The sequence below is a fragment of the Melitaea cinxia genome, chromosome 25, assembly GCF_905220565.1.
Source record: "Melitaea cinxia chromosome 25, ilMelCinx1.1, whole genome shotgun sequence".
Lineage (NCBI taxonomy): Eukaryota > Metazoa > Arthropoda > Insecta > Lepidoptera > Nymphalidae > Melitaea > Melitaea cinxia.
This window is the reverse complement of record NC_059418.1, coordinates 7,681,165-7,697,010: the sequence shown is the minus strand read 5'-3', so window position 1 is coordinate 7,697,010 and position 15,846 is coordinate 7,681,165. Positions and strand designations below refer to the sequence as shown.

The following is a 15,846-nucleotide window of genomic DNA, read 5'->3' as shown; positions in this document are numbered from 1 at the left end:
TAGGTCTTAGTAACATACAATATAGTGAAAAACGCCCAGACCACGCAACAAAATATACATATACACATTACGAGCACGAACCAGATACCAGCCAGTCGCTGCGACCACTGCGAAGCAATGTTTGTACAATTTCCTCTAACGATAGGCAATATTATAATATTTGCACGTTACGTAAAAGAACTTGCAAATTTTGAGATCACGTTTGTGGCCAAACTCCTCCAAAACGACTGGACCAATGTTTATAAAATTTTGTGTGCATATTGGGTAGTTGTTGAGAGTCGGCCAACATTTATTTTTCATACCCCTAAATATATTTTGTTTTATTAACTTGTGAAACGAGTCATTAGTAGTACCGAATTATCTCAATTACATACAAATAAACAAATAAAACTGTTTATCTTCATAATAATAATATACAGTAAGTATATGTATACGACGAATGATAGAATTTGTTTCATCTGCAAACCTCAGTCCAGCCTTCACGATTCTAGGTCGAACAACAATACCTAATCTAGACAGATATTACGAGCACAATGAGGTGCCCTAGTTACGTTAGCTCTGATTGTCTATACGTATTGTTTTAACCGACTTTGTATTAAAACTGTCGTATTGTTTTATTTTAAATTGTCACTGGAGATCTGGAAATCCTTTTGCTGTAAAATATATGTCTCAAAGCGAAAGAATAGTTACAATTTTTTGTTTAAAATTAATTATCTAATAGAAAAAAATCTCGTGTCAAGATTTTTATACTCTCCTAAATGACTCGGCACACTCGTCCTAAATGGCTCGACAGATATTGATGAAATTTTTTTAAGTATGAGAGTAGGTTGTAAAGTATATTCTATATCGCTAGGTATTTATTCTATCCCTATTCAGAAAAATAAAACATTTATAAAATCGGACTCGTAGATTTTGATATCAATGGTTTGATAGCTTCACTTCAGCCTATTGCAGTCCACTGCTGGACATAGGCCTCCACAAGTTTGCGCCAAAAATGGCGCAAACTCATGTGTGTTGCCCATAGTCACTACGCTGGGCAGGCGGATTGGTGACCGCAAAGCTGGCTTTCTCGCACCGAAGACGCTGCAGACGCCCGTCTTCGGCCTGCGTATTTCAAAGCCAGGAGCTGCATGGTCATCCCGCCATCGGTCGGCTTTTTAAGTTCCAAGGTGGTAGTGGAACTGTGTCATCCCTTAGGCTAGGGGCTTAGGGGGTGGCTATATTCTTTACTGCCGTAGCCACACAGCAGTTGATAACTTGATAACTTCACTCTACATTAATTATAAGTAAAGATTTTTGTGCTGTGTGGCTACGACACTAAAGAATTTAGCCACCCCCTCTCTTCCCGTGGGTGTCGTAAGAGGCGACTAAGGGATAACAAGGTTCCACAACCATCTTGGAACTTAAGAAGCCGACCGATGGCGGGATAACCATCTAACTGCTGACTTTGAAATACACAGGCCGAAAACGGGCAGCAGGGTCTTCGGTGCGACAAAGCCAATACTGCGGTTACCAACCCGCCTGCCCAGCGTGATGACTATGAGCAAAACACATGAATTCACGTTATTTTTGGCGTAAACTTGTGGAGGCCTATGTCCAGCAGTGGACTGTTATAGGCTGTAATGATGAAAGATTTTTCTGCTAAGTATTTTCAGAATGAAATTCTGTTTAGATTATAGGCGTGGTAAACAACTTAAGATAACCCATTATGAGTTAGTTCTATTTTACTTATTATTTTTTTCAAAAACATTTTTAGGTTAAAGATTATTTACTTCTCAAAAGAATTGTTTCATTATATAAACAAAAATTAATACACCTATTCATTTTTATTTATTTTTTAATTTGAAAACGTATTAATTTACAAAAAAAAAAAAAACATTTTTATGCTTGCTATCGGCGATGTACCATAAACTCATATGGATGTAATACCCTCAAATTTGGTCTAAAGCGTATAATCAACAAGAAATCTTTGATGTTTCCAGATGAAATCACGTCATCGTTCAGACGCTTCGGGCCGCTGGTCGTGGACTGGCCACACAAGGCCGAGAGCAAGAGTTATTTTCCGCCCAAGGGATACGCGTTTCTGCTGTTCCAAGTAAGCAAGATTCATGTTTTCTTATTGCACCTAAAAAATTTGTACAGTTTGTGAAGTTTAGCAACTTTAGACTTTTCTAGAAGAAATCTCTTTCAGCCACTTATCTACTTTGGACTAATTTACTTCAGCCTATTGCAGTCCACTGCTGGACATAGACCACAAATCTACTATGGACATTCTCAGTTAATCCAAAAAATTGCGAAGAAACGACTCAGTGTATCTGGTACTATAATTTGGGAAGTAGTTTCCAAAAGTGGCCAACTTCAAGATTGTTTGTGCAAAGTCTTTCAGGTGCTTCTATTAATAGCAGGAGATCCGAAATAGAGACGAACTCCACCCATCTGCTTAATGGATGAAAATTATATATAATAATAATATAATGGGTATAATAATATATAATATTCTAGTCACTTGCACCCACATGTTTAATAAATAAATCTTACATCAAAATGAATCTTACATCAAAATGAGCGCTATTTCATTGCGAATACGACGATATTGGGTTACCTGCTAAAAACCTGGTTTGAATGACGGTTGCCGAATGTAATATAGCCTGGCTAGGAATTTTCCAGCCAACTTTTTAGCGATTTATGTTTAACATACTAAATAATAAAATATAGATCATATCTAGTTCAGATCTTAGACTATAGCTATCGAAATCAACTGAATCCCTTTCAAATCAAGTCGGTTATAATGTAAGCTCTTAGAAAATAATTTTGTCTCTAATCACAAATACCCTGTTACAAATGATTTTACTATTGGCAAGTATCTTCTGTATGCAGTGCTGGATTAAGGTAATTTGACGCCCTAAGCAAACTTTCCCTAGGGGACGAACCCATATCCTTAGTGAACTAGAAATAATTAATGGAAAAAAACGTGAATACGTATCGTTTAAAACGCGCGAATTTTGGAATTGTATTGCTGTTTTTTTTTCTCGGTCATCTCAAGTGTCTAAACGGAATGCCCTGAGCAATTTCTTAAATAGCTTATAGGCTGATCCAGGACTGCTTGTATGAAAAATGTTGCTTATTTTCCCTAAATATGTCTAAACAAGTTGTCGATAAAAGAAAATGAGAAAAAGTTGCCAGGAAATGGTATTATTTTAATTTAAATCAAATAAACATTCCCAAATTTCCAGGATGAGAGTTCAGTAGCTGCACTAATGGAGGCCTGTATCACCGATGACGACAAGTTGTACCTGTGCGTCTCATCTCCAACGATCAGAGACAAGCCGGTCCAGATCAGACCTTGGAGACTGGCGGATGCTGATTTTGTCTTAGACGCTAGCATGCCCTTGGACCCTCGGAAGACTGTCTTCGTTGGGGGTGTCCCTCGTCCCTTGAAGGCTGGTGAGTGTGATTGTATGTAGTCATTCTTCTGGTGAGTTTTTGGTATCATGAGTGTACCTGCGAAGAAGTATAGGCGTAATAATCTATCAGTTTTATTTTACTAATGCCGTCTAGCTCGTCGATGTATATTAATGTTCCATCATCACGTCAGCCTATCATAGTCCACCGCTGGACATGGGCCTCCTCAAGCTCGCATCAGACATTATGGTGCGAACTCGTGTATTTTGCCCATAGTCACCACGCTGGGCAGGCGATTTGGTGACCGCAGGGCTGGCTTTGTCACACTGAAGACGCTGATGCCCATCTTCGGTCTGTGTATTTGAAAGCCAGTAGTTTGATGGGTATCTCACTACCGGTAGGCTTTTTTAGTTCAAAGGTGGTAGTGGAACTGTGTCATCCCTTAGTCGCCTCTTACGACACCCACGGGAAGAGAGGGGGTGGCTATATTCTTTACTGCCGTAATATAACATTGTTAATGTTCCATTCAAAAATAGTTTTATATAAATAAAACTATTTTTATAGAAATGGAACACTTTATCTGGGTTATATCACATCGTTCTGACGATATTAAATGTCTTAAACAGATGGAAGTTTCTTTTGAATTTGGGCTACTGCTGGGTTTCTAAGGGCTATTTTTGTGCCACTAGTTAATTTGTGCTTTTTGAAGGAACTTAAACTTTTGCTAATAACTTAAAATTAATTTAGTAATGTAGTAAAAAAACTTTTCGAAATTTCAGTCGAGTTGGCGATGATAATGGACCGGTTGTACGGCGGCGTTTGTTACGCTGGCATCGACACTGATCCAGAGCTCAAGTATCCTAAGGTAAGAATTATAATCACTAGCGGTCGTCCAGTGGTCGAAATTCGACCATAATTAATTTAAATTGTACGTTTGAAAATTTAAGGTTCTGTTGTCGAAGACTATACTTCTGTTATAATAAACAAAATCTCTAATCGCTGGCGGTTGCGGGTTCGATCCCCGCACATGACTACATTTGTATTGGCCATACAGGTTTGCCACGGTCTGGGTGTTTGTGCAGTCCTTGTGGATCTCCCCACCGTGCCTCGGAGAGCACGTTAAGCCGTCGGTCTCGGTTGTTATCATGTACACGTGATAGCGATCGTTACTCATAGTAAGGAATACATCCGCCAACCCGCATTGGAGCAGCGTGGTGGATTAAGCTCTGATCTTTCTTCTACATGGGGGAAAGAAGCCTATGCCCAGCAGTGGGATATTACAGGCTGGAGCGTAATAAACAAAATAGCATACATGCGTGTGTCTCTCAAAGACATGGTAGTGTGTTTAATGTATTTTTTAAGCATAATTTGAAACAAATAGCATTCTGCACTCCATCTCTATAAACTATGTGTGCGAAATTTCACACTCCGTCCGCGCAATTTTCGTAAAACGGGTTATAAAGTTTTTGTTTTACATAAATCTCTCATAAATCTCACAGCTTAAACACATTGTTCTCTAAGTGACTTGCTGATAAACGGTACAGTATATAGATACGGTACCTTTGATTGCTAACCGATTGTTAAAATTGAACGATTATTGCTGTTAAATTGCAAATTTACTGTTCTTATGGGAGTATAAGTTGACTGGTCGAGTAAGTTAGTTTTATATGATTAAAATTTGAATTCACTAAATATTGCCACAAAATAAATTTGATGATTGATTTTTTTTTTTGTCTTGTCAATTTCAAATTTGTTGCCAAGATTAGATTTAAAATTTATCATCCAATATATCGTTTGCTTTTTAGTAAAAAAATCTCTATTACACTAACTTTGTCCTGACCATTATAAAAAAAAAAAATACAAAATTTTTGGTGTTTCCATCAATAGAGGATCTTTGAACAAGTTAAAATTTATATTCAATCATTAAAATTATTATTAAATTTATAATTTCCAGGGCGCCGGTCGAGTGGCGTTTTCCAACCAGCAGTCTTACATAGCGGCCATTTCTGCGCGTTTTGTTCAACTGCAACACGGAGACATCGATAAGCGAGTCGAGGTACATATTTTAATGTATACTATCCGCCAACCCGCATTGGAGCGGCGTGGTGGATTAAGCTCTGATCCTTCTCCTACACGGAGAAATAGGCCTCTGCCCAGCAGTGGGATGCATGAGTCATAATGTTAGCTGATCTGGCAATCGTTGTTCTGCCACACGGATGGGAACACCGTTATCACCCAGGGGAAAAATTACCTACGACCTATTCTTAGAATAACCAAATATACACACAACTTTGAAAAGAATCTTAGAATAACTAAATATACACACAAGTTTGAAAAGAATCTTAGAATAACCAAATATACACACAAGTTTGAAAAGAATTTTAGAATAACCAAATATACACACAATTTTGAAAAGAATCAGTCAAGCTGCTTAGGAGATGGTCGTCAAAATCATCAGTGAAAATCAGCGCCGCAATCAATAAATTGGGATTATCTGCTGAGACCCATTTTCCATTCCATTGAAAGAAAAAAATGGTCTTCGTTAATTAATTTTGGCGTTTTGTATTTTTTAATCGACTTCAAATAAAGGAGGAGGTTCTCGATTGGACTGTATTATTTTATTTAAGATTTTAGAAATTTTAACTGGGTGGAACGATTACAATGATTTTTTTTTTGCTTGGCGTGTGGTTTAATTTAACTTTGATCGAGATCAGATGACAACTTTGAGTAATCTCTAATAATGTGTAATTACTTGACCAATTTTTTTCGTCTACCCACGTTGTATTACTTGTCGACGTAATTGAAGTCGGTTTTTTTTTTGTCCAGGTGAAGCCCTACGTGCTCGATGATCAGATGTGCGATGAGTGCGCTGGAGCTCGTTGTGGGTCGAAGTTTGCGCCCTTCTTCTGCGCCAACGTTACTTGCTTGCAGGTATTAACATGGAACTTTTCCCGTATATTTCTATGTATACACGAGTTTAGAAGACCTGAAGACCTTACAGAAGATCACAGCTACATAATACTGCTTTCAAGCAGTGTCGTGTTCCTGTTAGTAAATAAGGTAACCAGAGCTCTTTTAAAGAAGGCAACGCGCTTGCGATGTTTCTGGAGTTGCAGACGTCTTCTGGCTACGGTAATCGCTTACCATCAGGTTATAAGGAAATGTTTTTTAGAAGATTCCGCAATGCTTGAAGACAAAGAAAAAAGAAAAAGCTCTGGTGCTTGTAGTTTGGTGCCGTTTAAATTTTAACGAAACTTGGCGAGTAGTTTAAAGTTTACCCCAATCATATTATACGATATTTTTTACACTTTCTTGTACACCAACACAATGTATGAAATTGTTGCGGCTTATCGCTAACGCAGCAGTTTCGTACTACCAACCTTTGTTTTTTTTTTTATTACTTTGTACACACTTAGCTATACTTGTTCGTGTTAATTGAAGGTATTTTTGAAGTTATACTCCTTTTGGCGCGTTAGGGAAAAACTATAAGAGTAAATTTGTATGATGTGCGTGCACGCCGTCACAAAAAACCGACACCCTGAAGTTAGCTAGTCGACAAAGAAGAAGTTAGCAACGTGAAGTTAGCTACCCAATGAAGTATAACTTCTTGCGTGCGTACATAAGTACACACACTTTATTTTTTCTTGTTGAGAATATACGATTATCTTGCTTATAATACCTACTTAATTTCTACCTTCCAGTACTACTGCGAGCACTGCTGGGCGACCATACACTCTCGTCCCGGCCGCGAGTTCCACAAGCCTCTGGTGAAGGAGGGAGCCGACCGGCCTCGCGCCGTGCCCTTTCGCTGGTGTTAGTTCGGGGGGGTCGGGGGGAGGGGGGTGAAATGGGGAGAGGTTATGGGGGGGGTGAGATGAGATGAAGATATTGGGGGGTTGTGCTGTGGGGGTTTACTTGAGATGATTGGATTGAGATGGGATGAAAAGAGTGGGAGTTTGGCGCAAGGGTCAGATGGGGAGAGGTTATGTTGAAGGTTTATGTTGGTTTTTGAGATGGAAAATGGGGGGTTATGAGTAGGTAAATATAGAGGGGGTGTATTGAAAAATAATATAGAGAAATGTTTAGGAAATTGTTCTTGGATTAGTGAAATTTACACTGCGTTTGTGGGTTGGACCTGAAGTAAGGCATTTGACGATCACGGATAGTTTGAAATGTTGAGATAATTGTGATAACGGCATACCCGAACACCCCTTAAGTTCGTTAGGACTTGGAAAAAATATCTCCCTCCCCCCTAAACCCGAATCGAAAACAAGAACGGGGAGTTTCATTCGATTCTGGCAACACTGGTCACGGCAACGACGCGAGAATTAAAACATATTGGTGCGTTTGAATCACTGTGCGGGCATTTTGAGACGTTTACATTTTTAATCTGTATTTTGACAGTTCACTTTTTAGAATATAAATTAAAAAAAAACACAGCTTTTAGTACCTGCGTGAAATGTTCCAAAATGGCCGCATCGCCCTATCGCCTCCGGACACGACGATTAACATTTGAAAATGGTTCAAAAAATAATAATTAAAGTATGACAACATTACCCAATTAATGTTAAGCGAAATATATAGAATTCAAGTACAAGATCATGCTTGTTGGATTTCTTTTTACACGATTAAATTGGGACTGTGTTGGTAATTGAAAAAAAAGACTTTCGTGTGATGAGAAATTTGATGAGGACTTTGGTTTAAGTAAAATGTGTATTCAAACTTAGCTAGTTGTCAGTTTGTCGTTTGTTGATAAGCTCTGTAACGTCTCAGTGGCGTATTCCGACAAAATTGTCGCAACGTTTTGTCGCGAGTGCGTACGCTCATTTATCGTAAGATATTAATGTAAGACATAAGTGGATTCACATTTTTTCGATAAAAAAAAAAAAAACATAATTGTACCTGTGTAGCTAGAGAGAATTTCCCGTTTTTCCCCATATTTTTTTACTCGGATGTTGCGGTGATTAATTTTAGAGTCAACGATCGTTCGAACATTGATTTCGATTATGATTGATTCTGATCAATTCTGAACGATTATGGCAATGATCGATTATCGAATCATTCGAATCGTGGCATGGACGATTTTATTGTAGCTTTTCGTATTTATTTGAATGGTTTTTGTTCCTTAACGTTTTCCGGGAGGCGGTAATGACTGGGTTTCTTAGTACAAAATGATAAAAAAAACATGTTACCAATCTTGGCTGTAGGCTGCGCGCCTTATATTTTTTTAGTATTAAAAAAATAATATATATATTTTTTGGATCCGCCGGGGTAGTGCAATAGATGATAGAATAGGTAACTAAGATTATATATAACTAAAAGTCTTGTATAAAATAATGGATGTTTTCTATTATATAATAAAGCATTCTGGTCAGTGCGTATGACAACTAAAATCGACACCAAATACCAACTATCGGTGTCGCGTACTACTTTATTCAAGTAGGCTTTTGAGATTTTTAATCGTAAAATAAATTCTTCTATTTAATATTACAGATAATAATTGGTTTTGAATGTAGAATAAATGAACTCATACGAAGACAATTTAAAAATATATAAGGTTATTCTTTTAAAAGAAATTATCAAAAGAACCTTAAATAATAAATACGATATGCATCTTATAAAAATTGAAAATATTTGGCAATTTGATTTTGTATTTTGATTAGAAAACTTCGTCAATTACTTCGAAGAACTTTATTCACTTATGTCGCCAGTTGACGTCATTAGATGACTCTGGATGTCATATACTGATCAGCATGTTATATTTTATTGATAAATACTCCCGGTAACATTTGTCGACTCTGTCATCAACAGACTGTGTCGAAGCAGTTTTGGAAGTTTATCGATGTTATCGATCGTTGGATTTTGTAATTTTTACAAAATTCGTTCGAAAATCTTTAGAAAGTTTCCACTAGAAAAGACAATTTTTGTGTTTAAAACTTGTCTAAATCTTGAAGACGACATTCTCGACTATAATTGATTAAGATTTTTCAACAATTTACACATTATCAAATTAAAACTATTTCCGATATTTGCGCAAATACATGTTTTAAACGCCAAAAGTTGTCCGAATTCTTCCCGGAAACAGCTTTTTAACAAAAAAAAAGGTTTGATCTAGTAGACATTGAAGGCTGTCCGACGTTTATTTCGATCGTTGGAATCGAAAGCGTCAGTTTGGGTGTGTACTTAATTCCTTCGGATACAGACACCGTATCCCGACCGACCACGGAAACTGAGACTGTAGCTTAAAAGACTAGCGCGAATTTTTTGATGAGTTTTTTCATGATTTTTGTAGATGTTTTTTCGTGTCGTGTATTTTTCGGTAGTTGGGTGAAAGTGCCTTTGTGCGGCGCATGAACGGACCCCTCCCGTTCTTGATTTGTCTTCGATCGTGACGTTCGATCGACGATTGATTCTCTGACCGATCTTTGACTCGTATCTTTCGGTTTACGGATCGTGCTGTTTCCCATTTTTTTCCGTTATTTTTCAACCGCTCGACCCGACCGTTCGTTTTCGACGACGGCCCGAAATTGTAATTAAGTAGTGAAATTGTAATTAATAGAGCGTTTTTAGTGGAAATTATTTGCCATATATAAATATGAAGCGTCCCGACATTTGACCAGCCCCAACGCGTTAATCAAACTAAACAATTACGTAGACAAATTGATATGGATATATTTATTTTCTTAGACTTAGATTTATGTATCGAAGCGGTCTGGGAAGTGTCGCGGCGCGTTAGCAGAGTTTAAAAATGCACACACGTGCGAAAAGCTCTTAGTGTTAATGATATATTAATAAAGATAATAGTTTGAAAAGAATAGTTCGCGGTTTCCTCTTTGATAAATACTTAGGAAATTAGGTGATTTTTGATACACGCTCTACGCCCCGACTTTCTCTCTCACTTTCACGGCACTCGTTATCTTGTATCTCCTTCGCTTGTATCCGTTTGTTGCATTTTGATATTTCGTTTCGTTTCATTTAAATTTGTGACAACACATTGTTTTCGTCGTGTGACTCGATGTGTGTGCATTTTCGATTGTTTGGTCTTTTCGTATGATATTGCTCAATATTTTTTATTGAAACGGTAAAATTGTTTCACGTGCCCCCTTACCCTCCCTAGTGAAGAATATTGGTACGAACGAGTGGTTGTTGTATGGTCGCACTGTCCCGTTTTGTATTTTTGTATTTTTATAAAAAACGACTATTAATGTGAAATTCGGAAAGTGTTTTTTACTTTACGCGCAACGTAGATAGTGCCAGGCTACGGCCATCGAGGTCGGCCTTCATAGTGAGGTAGCTGGTCGCTAAGAATTGGTGTTAGAGAAATAAATAATAACCCGTCGGTTTGAGTTGTCTGGGATATGTCGTCTGTTGCGAATGATTAGTTTTTGCACTATACCTAGGAGCTTGGAGGTGTGTTATCATTTTCTTAGGACGTCTGCACACTGCGGCGTGTGGCTTGCTACGGCACGCGTGTGTTAGCTTAGTGTGTCCGGCGCAGGCTTAGAACGAAGCGACAGTTTGGAGGAAGTTTCGATTTCTCGTATTATTACTTTACTCTTGTACTTTGTTAATTTTTGCTTGAATAATTTTTTTTTTTTTTGTTTGCACGTACGACCCGTGGCCGTTTTGAATGTCCTTTAATTTTTACATACTGTTAGTACGATTTGTTTAGTTAACGAGTTTTAGTTCGCCACGGGGCGGGTTTTAGTTGAGTTGGTTAGTTTGTAGGTACTCGATTTCTTGTTTATGGTCGCTTCGACCGTTTGTTCTCGTTGTACGTTGTCTGTTTTTCTATTTATAGTGGCTTTGAATGCTGAATAGTTTTTTTTCTTCGTTTTTTAGATAGTAATTTTTATCGCATATCACATGTTCACCGTACGGGGGGCATCGAGGTGTTTCTTGAATTTTTGACACTATTTTCGAGATCTTACAATTAGCTAAAAGATTATTGTTGTTGTTGAAACGACGTTTCGTTCCCTCGTCACGCCCCGACTGATTGTTTTTATAGCACTATGACATGTTACACACATTCTGACATAAGTTTCTGGACTTGACATAAGATCGATGTTTTGATCGAAACGACATACGCTGACATGTCATTTGGTCAAACTGGTGCTTAATTTGCGCTGCGTTAAGGCGTCATAGTAACGCTTTAAGTGCATTATGAGCGTTTTAGAATAACTTTAATTACGCATCCAGTCCGACAAAGGCGGATAAAAATTGAGCATAAGACGATTTTGACACGGAAGTTTTGCGTCCGATTTAGCTGATGTCAGAAGGTGTGTGACATCTGTCGAACAAGAACGGGTACGTTAGCGTCCGTTGTGAGTGAAAAAAAAAATGAGATTTTTTTATAAGATCGGCGGCGGACCGAGGCTAGTAAATTTTTTTCTTAGTGCGCCCGAAAATAGGCGGCCTTGTAAATTTCTCTTAGGGATTTTAGTGAAATTATAAATAAAATAACATTAACGTGAGATAGATGAATGTAGAGCAATTTGCGATTACCTTACCCTAGTTGATTAATATTATATTAGTACCTAATTCATTATAACCAGACGATATTGTTTGACAACGTTTCAGCACTGTCTTTTTTATATTTAGCCACGTTTCATTCAGAGGCCGGGATGGTGCATAAAATGATATTTTTTTAATAAATTTTTATGATAAAAAAAAATGTAATCGAAAACCGACTCCGATGCGAATTTTTAATGCCACAAATGTATAATTTGGTTCTATCTGATTTTGTACAATAGGAGATGTTGAATTTTCGTCAGTCTTAATTATTGTTTACGGCTATACTTCGAAATGATGGTACGTTTGTCGAAAATAATTTTAGTAAGAATATAATTCTAACTAAAATGTCTTGACAAAGATTTCTAATTGACAAAGTTTTTAAACAAATTTAAATAAAAAAGTAATTTATACCTTTGGACAGTAGAAGAGAGGGGTCCTTTTGTCAAGTTAGAACAGTAAATTCAATTGATTTTTCATAACTTGTCTCCGACTTTTAATCGTGTCCCGTCATTTTGAAGTGTGACCGCTTTAAGATTCTAAATGCTTTGTGAAAGGAGTCGGCTTACTATAATTTCAAATTAGATTTATATATTTTTATAGACCGTTGTTTCTATTGTTATATACCTACGATTAATTTTGTTGACGATTTCACGCTTCCAATGTGATTTTTCGTTATACACTTACGCTGCAGCCACACCGTCGCGAAGGTAACGACGATGTGGTCGCATCGTAACGATTTAATCTACATATCGAAAAGTCACAATTGAAGCTTAGGTAAATAATTTTAAAATGTATCAAATATAGATCAATCTTTCGTTTTCGCTTCGATTAATCAAATTCACGTTATTTTACAGTGAAACTGGAATATTATTTTTTCACTCTAGTTATAAATTTTATGTAATATATTATCTATGTGTACTTCGTTTATCACACGTTTGTATAATTGTTTTGTGTCTCGATATATTTTCGACGCGATCATTTGAGCTTTTTGTAAATGAGCGCCCTCTTGTTTGCAAAGCGTTTAATTTTAGACTATTGTGAAGATATTAAAATGAATTTGAAACTTTCTCCTTGAGTTTTCATCTAGTAGTTTGCTTTGGGATAGTGCAATCAACTTTCTTTATTTTGCGTTTCGTAATAGCCGCGAACTTTAGACTTAGCCGCCTGATGGTTAAGTGTTAAACATTTCATATTATCTATTTCAGCATATGATTGATGTTACTGAAAATCGATTTTGGTATAAATATTTTAAGTATCATTTGCTTTAAAAATTATCCAAATATCAAATATAAAGTTTAATAACTTTAATTTTTTTGTGCGTTTAACTTTTCAATAAAAAAAAGTTGACAAGGACTTGGTCTATATTCGAAGATAGCCATCAAATTAGTTATTAAATACGAAATTGAAATGATCTGAAGCACCATAAGAGTAAAGAATCAGTCTGTCTAAAGTCTACAGCATGGCTATTACGCTACGTGAACTGTAATTTAGTTACTAAAATTTAATCTAAACTTTTTAGTTGCTGAACTTTACCGGTTCGTCTGTTTAAAGTTTTGTAACTAAATCACTCGTCCATATGCCTCTTATTTGTGTTGTCACATTATTTTTTATAAGTACATTTTTTGAGCTATTTTTTTTTCTTTGACCAAAGACGATTTTACCAAAAAGACAAAGGCAGGATCACGGTCCCTGCAATTCCTATCTGTTTGAAAAATATTTGCTTTTTAGATGTAGATTTTGAATCCCGCTTATTTTGATGTATTTTTGAACTTATACCTATTTATATCTTTTTTATCTTTTTTTTTTGTATAATTTTATAATATCGCATAGCATAGTATAGTGTTGTTATTTTAGCGTATATAAATATTTTTTCAGTATTTCATAGTTTTTAAATAGAAGTATTTTTAAACACTGCATTAGTTCAACATTTTGCATTAGCATCGAAAGTTGTTTTAATAAAAATAGAAAAAAATATAACTCGATTTATGTCAAAGGTAAAAACAATTTTTAAGTATTAATTGAATCTTTAATAGTGATGTACATAAATTGAAATTTATATTATTTCGATGCTAGTGTTGTAACAGTCGTTTAATAAGCTTTTGCCGATAAAATTGCACATTGGCCGTAAACTAAGGATTATATATTGTAATATAGTAAAGATTGTAAAAAAAACCGGTTTCTGTCAATAAAAAAAAATAATAATGTAGATTCGGATTTTCTAAACCAGAGCTTTACTTAATAATTGTTGTATTGATTTGAAATTAAAAAAAAAATCTATGTAAAAGTGAGGATGCAATACGATTTTTTATATATTTGTAATTATGTCGTATTTAATGCAGTAGCAGTGTAGTTTGAGTTTTTAATTTCTTTAAGAGTGTTTTTTTTACTTTATTTTATTTTTGTTGTTTGATTAAATAGTAACTTTAGATGTATGAATGGCTTGATGGAGCGACTTTGGAAAGCAACTGTTTGGTGACAGTTTTCTTTTATTAACTCAAAAATGTTTTGACTGTCACTGTCATATGTCACTGTCATAAACTCGAGAACTGTCATCGTACAGTGCCGATGAATCGGAACGAACTCCATCAACAGTAGGTATCGTTTAAAACAAAAATATTTGAATTTTTATATGAATTTTATTATTATAATATGGTATTTTACTGAATATTAGTCCAATATTAAATCTTTATATGATTGTTTTATTTTTCAAATCCTGTATACAAGTATATAAGTAATGACGCGCTTTAATATTTATGAAATGAATAGATTTGAGTTGCAATATACATAATTATGTTAAGTCTACAATGGATAAACCTCGGATACTACCAAGCTGATTCGATTTCATTAAATTTTAGTGGACACCCAGTGATATAGGTTATAATATCAATCTTAAGCTTAATAAGAGGACTAGTGATAACCAAAAGTTTTAACGTGTATGAAAAATATACCTTATGCTTTTTGTACAAAATAGTTTTTTTTTTTACTATTCAAGTAGTTAATTTGAATTTTCTAGGAATTTTTCAAAATATATTGGCGACTCCACTGTCGGAAGCGGCCGATATAATTTATAGTTTTAAATTAAAATAGAAATCTATATAAATAAAAATGAATATTGCTAAGCGCATAACTCGAGAATGGCTCGACCAATTCGGCTATTTTTTTTTGTATCTTTCTTAAGGTCCAGGAAGGTTTAAACAAAAAAAAATCTATATAAATAAAAATCTATTAACTTTTGACAGAACGAGGTCTATCCGAGCAGCTAGTTAAAAATAGAATATATTGTTTATTTGTCGATAATGATTAGGGCATTATGGGACTGATATTTTCAGCCTTGCTGTAGTCTTAAAATAAAAATAGAAAAAAAAGTAAATCTATGGTTCATCATTTCAGCCTATAGAGTCCACTGCTGGACATAGGCCTACACAAGTTCGCGCCAAAAATGGCGTGAACTCATGTGTTTTGCCCATAGTCACCATGCTGGGCAGGCGTGTTGGTGACCGCAGGGCTGCCTTTGTCGCACCGAAGATGCTGCTGCCCGTCTTCGGCCTGTGTATTTCAAAGCCAGCAGTTGTATGGTTATCCCCTCATCGGTCGGCTTTTTAAGTTCCAAGGTGGAAAGTGGAACTGTGTTACCCCATAATCGCCTCTTACGACACCCACGGGAAGAGAGGGGGTGGATATATTCTTTACTACAGTAGCCACACAGCATGTAGTCTACGGTTACATTATACTTTAAAGAAAAAAATATATAAAAACACAAATAGGATATCTATAGAACTTTAAAACTAAAGTTAATTTGAAAATTATCAAAAATATAGACCTGTAGATCCCGAAATGCGTGACAAAATTATTTTATGATCGCTTTTTATATATTTTTGTTTATTAGCTTTTGCTGTCCCAATTTGATAATTAGTTTGCTAATTACCAAGT

General features: G+C 35.8%; 1 protein-coding gene across 1 annotated transcript in view; it reads left to right on the top strand.

Moving 5' to 3' along the window:
- LOC123665920 (cytoplasmic polyadenylation element-binding protein 2) overlaps positions 1–7,220 on the top strand; it is an 83,943-nt gene extending 76,723 nt beyond the window's left edge. Inside the window, exons 5-10 of the mRNA XM_045600149.1 lie at positions 1,983–2,095; positions 3,234–3,444; positions 4,182–4,267; positions 5,357–5,458; positions 6,229–6,333; positions 7,104–7,220. Coding sequence (XP_045456105.1) covers positions 1,983–2,095; positions 3,234–3,444; positions 4,182–4,267; positions 5,357–5,458; positions 6,229–6,333; positions 7,104–7,220 — 734 coding nt within the window. The remainder of the gene's footprint in view (positions 1–1,982; positions 2,096–3,233; positions 3,445–4,181; positions 4,268–5,356; positions 5,459–6,228; positions 6,334–7,103) is intronic.
- Positions 7,221–15,846: the final 8,626 nt, after the last annotated feature.